At 48.8% G+C, this 17,718-nt stretch overlaps 1 protein-coding gene across 2 annotated transcripts in view; it reads right to left on the reverse strand.

The window, feature by feature from the left end:
• Window positions 1-17,718, reverse strand: part of LOC119388309 (retinol dehydrogenase 12) — a 142,696-nt gene that overhangs the window by 2,377 nt on the left and 122,601 nt on the right. For both annotated transcript variants that reach the window (XM_037656009.2, XM_037656007.2), the window contains one exon: window positions 695-804. In XM_037656009.2, the coding sequence (XP_037511937.1) occupies window positions 695-804 (110 nt within the window). The remainder of the gene's footprint in view (window positions 1-694; window positions 805-17,718) is intronic.

Genomic DNA, 17,718 nt, shown 5'->3' on the forward strand with positions numbered 1-17,718 from the left:
TTTTGCGCCATGGTTTCCGCTTCCTGCATTCTGACGTTTACTAAAAAGCTAAGGTCAGGCGGCAATGGAGTCTCGTCGTTTACCAGTGGATGGGATGACCAAGTAGCCAGCGCAATGTGGCCAAGTAGTAGCCGCGATTTTTGCGACACTGCTTGAACATGTAGTCACTCAGCACGGTGCCACGCAACTATAGTTGCCGACCGCAAAGCTGTCACAGGGCTAGCGAGATGACATAACTTTGTGTTGTCTCGCTTCTTCTCCTCTGTGATCATCTCTTGAGACAGCACGACCTCCGACGCTAGGAGGCACGCGGAGGTACTGGGTTCGATGCTCCATAAGAGATGTTTAGCAATCACTGCAGGCTATCTCGAAGACACCGTGCACGGCGCTACTCTGCAGTCGTCACTGTTGCAACCCGTGCAGTGATTGCAACCCGGTCAACACGCACGGAGGCTTACCTGCCGGAGTACACTTCGGACGACTGCTGAATTTCTCAAGTAAGCAAGATAGCGGCAATCCGGGCTAGTTAATACGGATTCAATGCGCTGAGCAATTCGGCTATAAGTCATTTTGCAGGCTATAAAATGGTTTTCTAATTGGTGGCACCTGAAGCAGGATAAAAGCGCCGTTGCTTTTGCTGTAAAAATAACGTCGGGTCCAAAAGTCTAAGCGGGATAGACGATGACGTGCTCACTTTTCCTTTGGTGTGTGATAGAAGATGAAAGAGCACTTTGCGGAAGAATGATCCGTGGCTTGCTATGGGCGTCTGCACCAGGCCTGGATGGAGGGAGTTTACAGTGACACCTGCAAGTGAATGGACCAAGCATTAGCGAGGCCACTGGTCAGCTGCGATCCCGTGTAGCCAACGCAGCAGCATTGAAAAGCTACTTTTGCAGTGTTCGTCATAACGTTCACTGAAAATGAACATGATCGTGCGTTTCCATTGACGCTTCGAATATCTGCTTGGCAATCTCGCATTTCATTTCATTCATTGATATTCATTCATGAGGACAATAACAGAAGTGGGTACATTTGACTATAACGCAAAGTACAAAGTGCGAGTATGGGCAGACATTTAACGGAAAATATATCCTCACAGCGCAGCTGGCATCATATGTCAATTTTCTTGAAACAAGCAATACCGTCCGAGCGCTTGGTCTCAGTAGCAATCAACATTTCCAATATTTTCAGCGTATTCTCCGGTGCAGAGGATGAGTGGGGGAGTGTATGCCAATGTTTGCAAGTGCGTGAAAAAAAAGTATCACGTGTCTTAAGTAGACACGTGGTATAAGGGGCCTCTAACACGTGATCTATCACAAAGTGTTCACAGCAGTACCAGGTGAGTCATGCACGCTGACAAGAGCAGGTCACTGCAAGGGCATGTAACAGAACTCCGTGACACAGATCGCGTGAATAGGAAAACTGTGACAAGGTCGACAAACAAAGAAGACAATTCTAGCAAACGCACATAGCATATAAAAAAAATAAGCGCCTAAATAAGACAACGTGTGTTACCGAACAAAAAGCAAAGAAAAGCGATCCAATTAATTCATCTCCAAAAGTACGCTTAGTGAACACAGACAAAAACGAAAAAAAACGCCAGGCCTGTGCTGAAACCGCAGCACAGTCACAGCGAAAGCTGGAAGAGAAGAGCGGCGTTTCTAGACAGGCAGGCAGGCAGGCAAAGAACTTTGTTGTTATCCGGAGGCGGCGCTCGACCCCCTTTAGGGGGTGACACCGGTGGGCCACGCCCACGACGGGACGGGGAGGTTAAACTCCACGGCCATGTCGCGGGCCCACTGGATGGCCCTAAGGTGGTCTCCTTTGTCTTGGCTAGTGAGCAGATAGTTCCAGTCCGCCTCCGTAGAGGGAGACTAGCTGCTTTCGCGCAACGCAGGGCATTGCCAGAGCATGTGTTGTAAGGTGCATTTGGGGTGGCCACAGCGCGGGCACCCCGGCTCTATGCCATCCATGTATTTGGAACATTTTAAAGGCGATGCATACGCCTCCGTCTGTAACAGACGTAGAGTGATAGATTGAGCCCTGTTTAAGTGTGGGTGCGGGAGTGGATACCTCCGCCGCTTCAACTGGTAATGTTTGCAGATTTCATTAAATGTTAACAACGGATCTCTGAAGTACGAAGTAACGTCCTCAGCCTCCGATTGGTTCTCCCCGACGTGGAATGTGAGACCTCGCGCCCGGGGGTGTGCCAATTCGTTGGCATTGCCCGTTAAGCTCTCTTGGGGCTACAATACAAGTACACTAGAAAGGTACCCACTACGCCATAAATTATAATTTTTGTGAAGTTGGGAAGCACCTAAGAAGCCATTATTCGTCATTCTGCGGAGAAGCGAGGCACCAGCTACGCGTCTGTAAGGCATTATGTGCACTTTGTTGACGCGATGACTGATGACGATAAAGAATTATGGCTCAGCCCTTTGGAGTGGGTTGGAATCTTTAAACGGCCCACCAGTTATGTAATTTGCATTGGGTGACGCCCGGTCACTATTTCCCTCTCCCGCCATGCTGTGTAACATACGTTGACGTGGGAGAGAGACGGGGGGGGGGGGCGAAGAACTTTACTGAGACCCCAAGGAAGTGGATCACGCGCTTATGGGCTTCCTTGGCAACCAATACAAGTGCACTTGCGAGGAACCCACTACGCTATAAATCATTGTAATTTTACTGAGACCCCGAGGAAGTGGATCGTGCGCTTATGGGCTTCCTTGGAAACCAATACAAGTACACTTGCGAGGAACCCACTACGCTATAAATCACTGTAATTCTTTTGAAGTAGGGCAGCAGGCACTGTGCCATTTTTCGTCAGCCATACGAGGAAGCGAAGGTTGCGAAGTCTCGTGACGAGAATGGCGGGCCATTGTCAGACCGAATTTCCTCCCGTATACCATGGCGGGCGAACATGCTCTTTAGCACATCCACGACAACTAGCGCAGTTGTACTCCTCAAGGTTATCACCTCTGGGTACCTGGAGTAGTAATCAACTACCAGGAGGAAAGTTTGCCCACAGAAGTGAAATAGGTCCATGCCGAGAAGTTGCCACGGACGATCCGGGAGAGGTGTCGGTACAAGTGGCTCAGCGAAGTTAACTCGTGTGAGAGCGCATGTCTCACAGTTGGCGACCAGAGAGGTAATGTCATTGGAGATGCCAGGCCACCATACTGAACCTCGCGCCAAGGCTTTGCTTCTGTGATAGCCTTGATGTCCCTCGTGTAGTAGTGCCAAGACTGTAGATCGAAGGGACGATGGGATCACCAAACAGGTACCTTTTAGCAGTACGCCGTCGCAAACAGAAAGCTGATCGATCACCGAGGAATACTTGGAGATGTGCAATGGCAGCTTGTTTTTCCGAGGCCACCCTCGCTGACAGAAGGAGATTAATGTAGTGCATTCACCATCCGAAGTTTGTGCTCGACGAACTTCCTGCGCATTTAGGGGCAAAACTTCAAACGTGGCAGCCACTGTTTCAGCAACATAAAGCTCCATCACATCAAGGGTTGTGCGAGCCACAGTTTCTGTGGTAAGGATTTGCACAGCATCCGCAGAAGATTCATTCGCATTGTTGATGCGAGAGAGAGTATCCGCTGTAGCCAAAAGCTTACCAGGCACATGAAGTACATTAAATTGATAAGGCATTGCTTTAATCCGCAGCCTTTGTATTCTAGGAGGCAACATGTCGAGCTCCATCTTACCAAAAAGAGAGACGAGGGGTAGGTGATCTGTCTCAACATCCAGTGGGATGCCACGCACAAATTCGTCGAACCTCCAGAGAGCCCAGACTATAGCCAATGCTTCTTTTTCAGTTTGGCTATATCTCTGCTCCGTCTTCGTCATTGCTCTGGAAGCAAAAGCGACAGGACGGCGCTCGCATTAATGGCTGCGTCTGCAGCAGGACTGCACCAAGTCCAAACGAACTAGCATCAGCTGAGACAGTGGTCGCATACGACGGATTGTATTTGGCCATACACCTATCGGATGACAGTATCTCCTTCACCCTGATAAATGCGGCCTCTTGTTCGTGCTCCCAAGTCCAACTGTTGAGGAGGGCTCTGGTTGGAGCGGTTATTTCAGAGATGTGTGGCAAGAACCTAGCTACATCATTGATCATCCCGAGAAGACGCCTGACGCCTGCAACGTCGTTTGGAGCTTCCATGGTCTTGATGGCTGCTACCTTGGCTGGGTCCGGCTTGATGCCTTGAGCGGACACGATTACTCCAAGGAACGGCACTTCCGACACACCGAATAAGCATTTGTTCTTGTTCAGCGTGAACCCAGCCTCAGCAAGACGGGACAGAACCTGCTTCAGTCGGGCCTCATGTTCCTCTCTAGTGCGTCCGAAAACGAGTATATCATAGATCATATTGGCTACCCCTTCCTGTCCTTCAAGAATTCTGGCCATCTGCTTCTGAAAATACTCGGGCGCTGAGGTTATACCAAATGGAAGGCGGCAGAAGCAGTACCGGCCAAAAGGGGTTATAAAGGTCGTGAGCTCTTGAGAGTCCGTAGTCAGTTTCACTTGGTGGACACTCGCTGTGGCGTCCAGCTTGGAGAACACCGTTGCGTCTCCGATAAGCCCGAGGACTTGTTCAACCGTTGGGAGGATGTGGCGTTCTCGAAGTACGACTTCATTCAGCCGGGTTAAGTCAACACAAAGACGGTAGTCTCGTGACGCTTTAGGAACCACTACTAGTCCAGAACACCACGGCGTTGGATTGTCGACGCGGCGAATCACTCCGTCACATTCGAGCTTGTTGAGCTCGCGCCTCACGGTCAGCTTTAAATTGCATCGTGTAGTCGTCCACGGTGACGTCCACTAAGAAAGACTTGACCCCCGCCTCAACGTTGCTCATGTGAATGGAGCCGACTTTTTGCTTCGATTTCCGCGAGCGACAAACTTCCGCGAAGTGCCCCTTCTTTTTGCAAAAGTTGCATAGCGAGCTGCGTGCCGGGCATTGCGTTCGAGGATGAGCCGCGCGGCCACAGAATCCACAGGAGGGCGTGTCTGCGTTCTGATGCTCGAAAGAAGGCTTCGCGTTCCGGTGATGTCGAGCGGACTTGTGTATCTTTGTAGCGTCCATCTGCAAAGCGTTGGGACTATTATAACTTGCTCCAGCTTGCGACTGCCGCTTTTCTTTTTCCGCGTCTTCCGCCTGGCGTGCTTGCGCCCAAGCCTCTTTGAGAGTGAGTTTGGCGTTTCGGCAGAGTTGGTCAGAAAGACGCGAGTCGCGCAAGCCGACGACGAATCTGTCACGTACTAGCCTTTCTTCAACTTGCACTGAAGGATAGGCGCAGCGTTTCACCATCCTGCATAACTCGGCATATTATCCGTCAACGCTCTCGCCTGGCTGCTGTACGCGTCTGTGAAAACGCGACGACTCGTATAGTTCGTTGCGTGGATGCACGAAATGCTCTGTAAAACTGTCTACCACAGTCTCGTAGGAAGTGAGGGACGCCGCACCGAGCGAAAATGTGTCGAGGAGCGGACGCGCTTCGGGGCCCATGCAATATAAGAGCGAGCGCACCTGTGTTTCCTCCGGTGCATTTTTGAGACCGGAGATGGCTGCGTAGTCCTCGAAGCGACTTTTCCATGTCGGCCAGGTCCCAGCGTTGCCGAAGTCGAACGGCTCCGGCGTCTGAAGGTTGACGCCCATCCACTTCGAGCTGGACTGCTCGGTAGGCATGATACGGACGATGGGTAAGCGCGACGTCGGTGCTCGACCACTTCTGACACCATGTAGTGTTATCGGTTCACTCGAGAATACGACGCCGTCATGGCATGAGCGCCTGTCAAGCCCGCAGTCAGACAACCGGTCGCCGCTGAACCCAAACAACAACTAACTTTATTCTCCTCCGTACATCTAGGAGGGGGGCGCCACCCATTAGCACAATAGTAGCGACCTCTACAATACCCAACAATATACAAAAATGAGGGTTCGTCGCGCATGTCATAAAGATGCACAAAAAGTCAAACAACCAAGGCGCGTGCTTACAGTCTAATAATATAGTTGAATTCCTTGTCTTGTAATGATTGATAAGGTTGACTGACACAAAGTGTGGCGTTATTTGTGAGATGATAGGCCTCCTAAATTTCTCGCGTTGTCTGATTAGGCTGATGGTAAAAAATTACTGTGCTTTCGACGATGGGATTACATGTTCATGACTGACATAGCGATGCGAGATGAGATGGCTCCATTCAATGAATTTCGATGCTCACTGAGGCGCGTATTAATACATCGATCAGTCTGGCTGATGTACATGTGGACACAAGAAAGAGAAATTTGCGGTTAACTCCTACACAATTTGCAAAACAATTGGTATGCCTCTGACCGCATTTTTCTTTGCCCACCGCAGACCCCTGTGACCTTAATGCGACTAAGCTTATTTCGGGCGGCAAACACAACCTTCACCCCCACATTGCTTCCCTACGTTCTTCAGGCCATGCGACTTATACATATGTGGAATAATTGCAATGTTTCTAGTTTCTTCATTATTGCAATGTTTCTAGTTTCTTCATTATTATTTCTAGTTTCTTCATTAGGACGTCCGTGTTATAGTTTCTTTGCCATGCGAAGAGTAAAGGAAGACGAAGTGTCAATATGGCAGAACGGCGAGTGTTTGAGTTCCACGCTTTTTCATGAATAATTTGCATTTCACCAGTCAAGTGCGGTTCATTAGGACGTCCGTGTTATAGTTTCTTTGCCATGCGAAGAGTAAAGGAAGACGAAGTGTCAATATGGCAGAACGGCGAGTGTTTGAGTTCCACGCTTTTTCGTGAATAATTTGCATTTCACCAGTCAAGTGCGGTTTCCTGCTGGCGTGCGATGGAGGTGGAGCCCCCCGCGCGACCATCGGACACCGGAGTGCCCGCGGGTGTTGCTTCCAGGAAGCGCAACAGCGCCGAGAGCGACACTGACAGCGATGACACTGTGCACTACTATGTCAGCAGTGAGGAATCTGGCGACGACACCTTCGAGCTGGTGAGGAGCCGCAAGGCAAAGAGACGACTCCTGAGCACGTCAGCCAATTCGAGTGTGTCCACCATGGGATCTTCGCGGAATACCGAGGTATTAACCATCCTCTTCGCCCCAGTTCTCGCCTGTGACAACATGACATGTCTGAACCGGCAAGCCGTGTCTGTACAGCTAGAGGCACTGGTGCCAAAAGAAATAAAGGAGGTCAGAGTGAACAGCCGCAAGAACATCCTAGCGATTGACGTCAATCACGTGACTGCGCTAGACACATTGCGCGAAGTCACAGAACTTAATGGAATGGAAGTCCGCTCTCACATACCATTGGGCAAAGAAATGAGCACCGGGGTAATTTATGATGTTGACGAAGCCATTACCAACACCGACCTACCAGTCCTGATCAAGCCTGCGTCAGAAGACACCATTATAGCAAGTGTATGTCGTATCGGGACGTCACGATGCGTAAGGATTATATTTAAGGGCGAATCACTCCCATCACACGTAAAAGTGGGCCACTTCCGACACGTAGTTCGCCCTTTTGTACCGAGACCACTTCAGTGCTGGAAGTGCATGAAGTTAGGTCACGTGAGTAGTGTGTGCAGGAACGCTACCGTTTGTTCCCGATGCACTGAGCACCACACCACGGACAAATGCGAGGCCACGATACTCAAATTCTCAAATTGCAACGGGCCCCATGATGCATCTTCGAAGGATTGCCCTGTTATTCGAAGGGAGATAGCAATTCTGAAGAAAAGGGTTAAAGATGACTTGTCACACCGAGAAGCGGCTGCATCTATTACGCGACGACGGTCCCGTCGCCGGCGGTGCACCAAAGCCTCCAAAGCCTCGTTGCCACACGAACCACGTTCAAAACCACCTCCAGCTCTTCCACTCAGGCCAAGCACTGTCGGGTCTAAGGACAAAGACACTTCTGCTAGCAATGGAGCTGGCGCTTCGTTTCTACCACCCAGGCCAAACGCAGCCGTGTCTATGGACAATGATGCTTCTACCAGCAATGCAGCTGACACTTGGCCTGAACTCCCAAAGCTGCATGCACCTGATGAGCGACATCAGACTTCGACAGAAAGGGACACTTCATCGGTACCTCATGAACTGACGGACGAAGAAAGACAAGTTGTCGGCATGGTCAACACCCTAGTGAGTGCTATTCGTGTGCTGCTGAGCACGATGCAGACACCGATAGCTCGAAGCGTGTCGCAACTGCTGGACACCATCACTCCAGTTCTCGCAATCCTTCAGAAGTCTGTTGCATGAGAACACTAGCAGCACCACCATGGCTTCACCGTCAACGAGATTTTGGTTGCATGGGACCGCGCATACAAGTTGCATAAAGCAACGAATGCGCTGCTCTAGTTTCAACAACGGGATTGACACACCGCCTGTGATGTCAAGCGTAGAACTGCCGTTACGTCGACACCAACAGTGACTTTTCTCTCCTCCTCTCTCCAACTTTTATTCCCCCTCTCCCCTTCCCCAGTGCAGGGTAGCCTACCGGGCTCAGCCCTGGTTAACCTCCCAGCCTTTCTTTCATCCTTATTCTCTCTCTCTTTTCTCTCTTGCCATGCGAACAGATTTTCGCAAACCGATACAACGATACGCAGGATATCCCGCCTCTTTGATCACTTTGCAGCTGGAAACCACTGCTCATCTTATGTGCGCAAGTTTTTTTTCCAACGCCGTGCGAAATCATGACATCAAAATTCCTCGTTTAACAATATTCGAATGCGCCGACGCGAAATTAAACACCGATTTCACTGAACGCGGGTTATACTGCCCGCAAACGTGCTCCGCAGTGAAACTTAAAAGCATGTGTCAAGAAAGCGCAAATTATCAGAGCAAGGCATCTCGCAAGTGAATTATAGTCCCATCCCTTTTTCCTTTAACACGTTTAGAATGTGATCACTTCTTTGTACAGCGCGTGACTTGTCAATTAAAATCAAATAATCATCTGTGTGCCTGAACGCTGTAACACCTCTCTACAGTTTGGTTAAACCCGATCACGAGCCGTTATGGCATTAAATGCCATAGCGGCTTGTGAACAAGTAATCACTGAATAAATACGAATTCGGTCTTCCAGGTCACATTGCTCACGATAGCACGTTTTGACTGCATGTATCGGCACATGATAACTCGCATGCCGCTTAACTGCTACATCCGGTATACATCCGCTCGGTAATACCTGCACTGACTGCATCATTCCTTTCGCATTTTAGGCGTAGAGATACATGCAGGTGCGTTCAGACATGTATAGTAGTTGGGATTTAATGATAGTCAACCAGCCTCCACGTTTTTTTCGTTTGGTGCTCCCACGCACACTAAATATTTTACACCCTTAAGGGTGTAAAGAGAGTGTCATTGACATTAACACCCTTTTTCGCATTGTACAACACCCTTTTTGCTTTATATACACCCTAAGAGAAGGGTGTGCGCGGAAAAAGGGTGTTAATGTCTTTCATAAGGGTGTTAATGGAAGAACGCAAGGGTGCACATTGAAGCATTAAGCTGCATCCATGCATGCATATTAAAATCGCCTGCATTGCGCAATGCGTCTGTTGTTGTACTGCCTTTTCTAAGGTTACGATGTCAGTGACATTACAGAAACAAGGAAATGGTGGAGCTATTGGCACAATGGCGTGCTCAGAGTTCTCCATCAGGGGGGGGGGGCATGTCTCACCGCAGCAACCCCCCTCCCCCTTCCTCTTTGTCGAGTCCTAAAGGAACAAAACAAGCTCATCCATGGACGCAAAAACGAAAATGAAGCGATGGCGTGCTTCTCCCGACGGCCACCGGGGGTAAAGGTAGGAAGAAAAACGTGCTTCAAATTCAACGCCGAAGGTCCTCGGTTGCCATTATTGTCGAAGAGCATGCGCAGCCATAACCCTGCCTATTAAAGATGCCGTGAGAGGTTCGACAGAGTAAATGTATGGGGCAGAATTGGCGCCCGCGTACAGATTACTTTCGAAAGCGGCTGCCCCCCCCCCCCTTCCTCCCTGTTCCCCTCGTGCGCACACCTTTGGATGAGAGAGTTGCTAGGACACCGCGAACTCCATGCATGTATACATGTCGCATCACATGCTGCACCGATTTGCAGCGCGTGCATGACCGCGCAAGCTCGTAAGACTTACGGCATGACAATAAGTGCAAGTCATATGCTGTAAACCCAATGATGCCTGAATGCACGGCACGACGAACGCGCTGCCAACTCCCATCCCACCGTTCAAGAGTGAGAAAGGACGAAGACTACGGTAACTACGGGAAAGGGTGAGAACTACGCACGCTATCACGCTATGACATAGTATTTGAAGTGAAGGTCACACACAGAGCGCCACTTTCAACAATGTTTATTTCGAAAACAGCACAGTTTATATGCCCATCACGCGCTCTCACAAGTGTGTGTGTACTGTCCGTTGTCGTTACCACGCCTTACACTTCAAATTTGCTAAACCAACTAGCCCAGTCTGCCATTCTTACAAACTATGCCATCACCTCCGAGATAGCGCACCGTCCATCTCGGAAGCCAAGGCTGTGCGCTCCCTCCGTTGCTCCTAGCGCTCCTGGCGATGAAAACGATCGGCAGTCACGTGATGGCGCGTAGAATCACGTGGGGTGCTCTTAGCCTGGAAGCCGCGCCGCCGCGCCGGCCGCGCTATGCTCCGTTCGCGCTTGGCTGTGGTTGTGCCGTTGTGCGTCGTCGTGCGGTATAGTTTGGTTTTTGTTCGCGTGCAGCGATGTGTTAATTTATATGTTGCGCAGCTGTGATTGATATGCGCGTGGTGTGATCTGAGATGTCGCCCCTACGTTGTGCGTTAGCCATGCGTATTCTCAGGTAAAGTGGCTGTACGCTGTCGAAAATGGATACGTCGATATTCAGCCGTGCCATTGTGACGCCACTGTTGGCGGTATGGGAGCTTGTCATCACGAATGTTCCAGGCGAGTACCTGTTTCTTCTTTTATGTTGTTGTGCTTAGCGTTTGTGTCAGGTGTCATTGTATGTACTGAGCGGTTCACTGCTAAATGGAACATGGAAGCTTGGCGGCCGCTGCCGCCTGCGACGAACATAGCGCAGGCGCAGCACGCGCTGTTCTGAACTCTTTCGTCGTCCTTTCGTTGTTTGCTGTCGCGCCGGCCGCGCTTCGAATCCGCGCCTTGTTCTGTCTTCGTGAAGCGAAACGTTTCAGCGTCGAAAGTGCGCCGTCCGCGGTGTCGAGTAGCGGCTGTTACGCGCTTCCTGTTACATTTAACTGTGGACCGCTGCGCACAGCCATTTTGTCACTATCACAAAGCGCGTGTGTAATACTCGGATGTAAGTGAATGTCTGCCTGAGCTCGCACAATGCGGCGGGACACCTACCTAGGTTTTATAATGCAACAGGGTCGACAGCTAGGCTGCTTGAGGACTCATAACGCCTGTGTTAAGCTGCACGCTTAACAGGAAAAATCAGAAAAAAAAAATTAAGTAAACGAAACACTCGCTGCTGCTGCTTGTTCGTGTTTTCTCCGCGTTGTGCTGTTTCGGGTGTCGCTTCCCACACGCACAAACACACACACACACACATCATGATCTTTGACACGTGCAGTTTCACGTTTTCCAACCGGTTGATCTTCCCCTTTCAGCCTCTATCGCGCGCGGCGCAACACCAGCAACCTATTTTGACGGCCCATGTACTCAGCTTTATGGACGGTTTGCAGTCACAGCGAAAGAATTCGTGGAACGAACAATAATGTGCAAAACTGGAATAAAATTCACGTTGGTGTTTAGCACGCATCTCCCAAGGTTGCAATTTACAAACAATCGTAATGCCAACTGCAAGCAATTTTTGTTCTTGTCTAACCCCATTTGAGGTCAAAACTGCCATGTCGGCCTTTAGATAGGTGGTGAAAAGACGAGGGGAAGAGATCCTGACGTTGTGTCGGGGGCCACATAATACTGCCCCGCGGGCCTCAGGTTGCCGGCCCCATGTTGTAGAATATTCTTCGTACCCGCTCCTCTCTTATCAGAGCGCAGGTGCCGCGGGTGTGGAAAGTATTTGTTGGGTCGACGCCGCGAGGGCCAGCTGTTTTAGTTTCCGCGACGGACGCGCACTTCGCGGTTCATCACAAGTAACGAAGGTGGCAGCCAATGGCGGCCAGGTGCGTTTGGCTCGTCACCTATTTAAGCCGTGCAGCACGCATACAACAGCGCTGTGGCAGATGGCTTCATTTTCTTTTGGTGATAGGGCTGTGCCGTACTGGCAAGTTCATAGATGGCCGTAATCGCATTTTTCGTGCTTCCGGTGTTTATCTGTAACGGCGTTGCCGCGTGCATTGGCGCTGAAGTCAGACTTATTGATAGTCTTTTCGCTTTCGCAAAGGACGAAAGACCTTTTCCGTGGCTTCGGCCATATCACGAGTTGAGGGTCGCTGTTAATCTTTCCGCGACAAATCGTCATCGTGGCATGCGCGCAACGGTAGGCATACGGCCAGCCACTATGACAAGGTATAGTCTTGGTTGGCGATTCGTCCCAATTACGTTTTAACCTTAGTAGGCTTAGAACGATTACGTGTTAGTGATGTCTTACTTGAAAAACAAGAATGCGTAGCACTGAAAAGTCTTCATTTGTTCGAATTTGTCCGAATATTCGGAAAAGCGCGATTTCACATTTTTTGTCCAATATGCTAATAATAATATATAAGGGAAATATTCGATTTGTATTCGAAATTTCGAATACTTGCACACGCCTATGTACTACCGATCAAGCACACAACTATAGTTATTAAATGAGAGTAGTTGTTCGAGGGCTAGTTTCTTTGTTAGACAGAGCCAAATGAAACTACCAGCCAATGAAATCAACCTTCCTTCGCTTAATAAAGAAGTTATTACTTACTAATTGTCTGTTGGTTTCATTTGTTGCGTATATGAAAGTTATTACAGCACAATAGTTCGCCTAGGTTGATCACATAGCTAGTAGGTGCTCCATATAAACAATTTTTTCCAGCTCGTAAAACAGAAGCAGCTGTAGAAAAGCCTAACCACTGTGTGCGCCTTCTTTTTCTAATGCACAGGGAGACCAGTAGCGCCCATAGCGTCAGCTTTGTTCCCTTTGCCGTTTGTTTCCTGCGCAACTGATTATGCATGCCATCACACTGCCACACATTTTTCTGCAGTGTACAGGACATTAATGAGCGATATACTGTAGTGAACGGGTCTGAGGAAGTTTGTGTGTATTCACGTTGTATTAGTGCGCGAACATACAAGGACACAATAAATAGCGAACACATGTTTACCATTGTGTTTGCGCTGTAGTACGAGGTGCATATGCAGTACACACTCACAATGCCTTTTATTTTTCAATGCAGGGTGATATTCTTGCAATCCCTTGTGCTCCATCTAGTGACAGTGGTATTTCAGAGGTGTCATGTGCTGCATCAATTAGACAGTGGTGTTCCAGTGGTTCCAAGTGCATCTACTTGTGGTTTTGAGGATTTCCCCTACCTCGAGGTCAAACATGAACATTTTCTGTTAAGGACGATGAAACGGCTTGCTGTATGAAAACGCCTGTTTCAGTTTTACAATTTTTAGTACAACCGGCGATTTTCGGCATCGGTTTGCTTGGATTATATTTTTAGTGTTGATATAATGCAAAGGTCTGTTGTTAGTTTTCGAGCGCAGTAAGGATGTTTTAGATTTTTTTACAATTCAAGACATCTTAATAACGAATTCATTATAATAATTGCTGGGTAAATTTTGTGCTGGTGAATTTTAATTCTGATGTTCAACTTGCACTCTGTGGCGAAACTGTTTCTCTTGAAAATTATGTGCAACATTCACGACAAGTTCTGCTTTAAGATCAGTAATGGTGCTGCACTAGTATCACTGCAAATCATAGCACAGAATGTGTTGTATGCACTGATACACTTATGGACAGAGCAGCAGAGCGCTGTTATGTCTTTCTGTGCCTCTGTGTATAGGTTTTTGTTAAAAGCAGCGCAGTACCAAGAAACACAAGCTTCAACTCCTGTCACCTCTAGTAATGTTCGTCCAATAATTTCAGTATTTTGTACCGCTTGAAAGAGGCGTTAAACTTGCATTACTGGAACTTTATTCAAGAAATTTAAAGTTTGGTGATTTATATTCACTTGGGCTATAGTGCAGTTGTGCTCTTGGTTGATTTTGGGTTGATTTTTCACTTCATCAAGAGCAGAATACAGGGTGTTCAGAAGTCAGCTTTATTGCTTTCTTTTATTTCAGCACCGGGAGGTACTTTATAATCACCTTTGCTGATAAGTTATGTATCCATGGAGTCACAGTGAGACAATAATTATCGCTGTCAGCCGCTCAGTTAACTATGACTGAATGAAGTACTTCTCACGACTGGTAGTCTGACGTTATGCCACACGAAGTGGTGACGGACGCTTACTGGGACTGGATCACAGACCTCCCTCTCTCCCCTCCGGCTCCTCCCCTTTCTTAAAAAGGGAAATAAAGTTTCTTCACTCACTCACTCACTGACTGCAGCAAGCGGGCATTTTTGTATTGAAAAGTTGGAGGCGGTCGCTTTTCTACGCAGTTCCACTTAGAAGAATTCTTCTAGCATGTCTGTGCTGCGAGATATCTTGCTGAAAAATTTCATTGCGATTTGCATTATTACACATGCAAGACGGTGAGCACTGGCGCAAAGCCCCTCCCCCTCCCCCCACGCTTTTACTACCGGCTGGCGATAGCAAGCAATTACTGCTCGTCACATCACGGAGGAAGATTGCGCCGGTCCACACCGCCCTGCATGCGTGATTATGCAATCCGCCATCAAACTTTGCAACGAGATATCTCGAGCACAGACATGCAGGAATTCTTCCTAGTGGAACCGTGTAGAAAAGAGACTGCTCCCAACTTTTCAGTACAAACTTGCCCGCTTGCTGCAGTCACTAAAATGTTCAGTATTGAATCTTGGGTAATTTGGTGGCCTGACAGCAATTACACTTCTCTCACTTTGTGTCCCCCTGGATACGCGTCTGCAAAGGTGGTTTTCACATTCTTTCTATTGCTGAATTTTAAGAAAACCATAAACCATAACTTTAAACACTCGTATAGTAACGTAAAGCTGTCGTTTTACTGTACAACTCCCCACAGTTGACGTGATTTTTTTATATTGTAGTTATGCGTTGATGTTAGAAAAAATTTTAGAAGTGATATAGTGTTGAAATGCTGGTGCAGAGATTTCAATTGAGGGGATCAACCTACTCAACAAAATATTTACAATGAAATGAAGCTACTGGCTCGAAAACTATTTTGAAGCAAAGTTGTATTCTTGGAATACTATTTCGTCCTCTCCATTAAATTCAGTATCGAAGCATCACATATACTCTTCACAAGGCCCGTATATAGCCAGGAGCAGAGATGCAACAACTGCGCCAATTTGATACAATTCGTTATTTTTGCGCCAAGCTGAGCCAAAACCGTGAAATTTGTTGAAATTGCGCCACGCTGCGCCAAAATGCCCGACCAGCTTCAAAATTTTCTCAGTTGCGCAAGTCTCCCGGATTACCCGGGAGAGTCCCGGATTTTGAACGTTTCTCCCGGTTGTACGGGTCATAGAGAAATCTCCCGGAAATCCAGTTTTGCCCAGCGCGTCCAGTGCTTTGTCTGGCCACATGAGCAAAGTTGTCTGGCCACGTAGTAGAAAGGATTCTTCTTCTTGTTTTTAACGATGGTAGAAAGGTTCAACTCAGTTTCATTGCGCATGAAGTAGCTGTGCACTTTGCGCCGCAGTCCAGCACTTAAAAGGGTAGCCGATGTCTGTCGAGATAGCGCGTTCGCCAGCGCTCGCGACCGTCCCCGTCTCAACGGCGCCCCTTATAGTCCCTTGCCCGACAAAATAACTGGTAAGCAAGCGACGACAGGCCTCGCACGCGGAGCGATGTTATCGCATGTGCCCTTCGCGCGACGGTGACGGCCGAGTCGTTTCATCTCTGCTTCAACCGCGTTGGTCCCTAGCGCTAGCGCGCATTTACTCGCACGCGAAACAGACGATGCGTAAGCGATGTTATCGGTTTGGACTCTGTACAGTTCAGCGGCGACCGCAAAATCCCGCTGACAGTAGGCAGTTTTAGAATTGCGTGCGCTAAGTTAGCGTTAGCGTTTGCGGCCCTCTATTTCCGTCACTTACCGGGAGCCCGCAAGCGCTTAGCGTACGACGCACGCGCCGGCGCAGTTGCGCTAAAAGCCAGCGCAAAGCTTTGCGTACGCTGTTTTAAAACTGCCTAATGTACATATAATTGCTATCGCAGTACACCCCCCCCCCCCCCGCGGTCGGCATAATTTATACCCCCTCCTCCCGCGGTCGAAATATTCTATACCCCCGCCCCCTTCCCGTTGAGTAAATCTCCCAGATTCCCTTTCTCCAAACTTATCTTAAGATACTAGATACTCCTATAGGAACACCACCGTACGAAACAATAATCGCTGGCTCAATTCCGCTTCTCAAGTTGGTACTGGTCCCACTAAACCGCCTGAATAAAACTAAGGGCTGTGACATAATTCTATCTTTCTGGCAGAGTCCACCAGTGAGGGCAGGCGATGAGGCGTGCGCGTCCGTTTTGGTTGAGCACAGTAACATCAGTGAATCCACTCCTGCGCCAACTGCGCCAAAGTGCGCCAAATTGTATTTACTGCGCCATCCTGATAATATCGACAAAAATTGCGCCAAACCGCGCCAAAGTCTCGGGTTTAGGGGCGTCTATCACCAGCAATCGCACCGCCGGCGCGTCAGAACATATGCAGCTTGATCTTGGGGCAGCCGAAGTCGCAACCATGGGCCAAGAATTGTTCCGCTGAATAAAAAAATTGGCCGCGTATCTGCGTGCTTCGCTGCAAATGTCGTGTAAAGACGATAGAAGAGGCGCTGTGTGAGATATGGACGCCATCTGGCAACACGTCGGGAAACATGAGTGCTGTGTTGCGTGCTGGTAGTCCCGGGGCAGCAGCAGGCGAAGACCGGCGGTGACCAACGCGACCGGCGGGGACGCCAGCCAGCCCAAAAACGCGGTTTGGCGCGAAGCGCTGAAGCAGAGAAACGTCCGCACTCAACGAGTACTCTCCACACACTCTTTTATTTACACGTCGCCTGGGTAAACAGGAAGGCCAGAGCGGCGCCCACAACCGGCAGCCTGAAGGCCGCCCACAACGCTGCTTTTTCATTTTTTAAATATTTTTTTTCACCTTCTTGGCCTTCTCAAAACTAAAGTTTTTCAACACCAACCCATGGCATTCGTACAGTGCAATACAGAACCGAAACCGAAACACAACAATGAGCTCGTGCGAATGGCACGGAGGAAGGCAAATTTCAGCGCAGTCGCATTTTCAGCTTTGTTGAAACAGCGCTCACTAGACGATGACGAAGTAAAAGAAGGCACAGGACAGGCAGCGCCTGTCCTGTGCCTTCTTTTACTTCGTCGTCGTCTAGTGAGCGCTGTTTCAACAAAGATGAACGCATACCAACTCGCTCAAGCTTCCATTCTTATGCATTTTCAGCGCAGCTTAAGAAACTAGGGTCCTTAAAATTACGTATGTATGCATTTTCTATTAAAGGAACACGCCACCTAATACTTACCTAGTGATGTTGCACCTCAGATATGCATGATATTTACTTTTTGATCGACAACGTTCACAAGTATGAACAGCCATACCAGTTCAAGACGGCTGGCCCTTGGGCAAGTGGTTCAACTTTGGCCGAGTG

The sequence above is a fragment of the Rhipicephalus sanguineus genome, chromosome 3 (genome assembly GCF_013339695.2).
Source record: "Rhipicephalus sanguineus isolate Rsan-2018 chromosome 3, BIME_Rsan_1.4, whole genome shotgun sequence".
NCBI classification, from domain to species: Eukaryota; Metazoa; Arthropoda; class Arachnida; order Ixodida; family Ixodidae; genus Rhipicephalus; species Rhipicephalus sanguineus.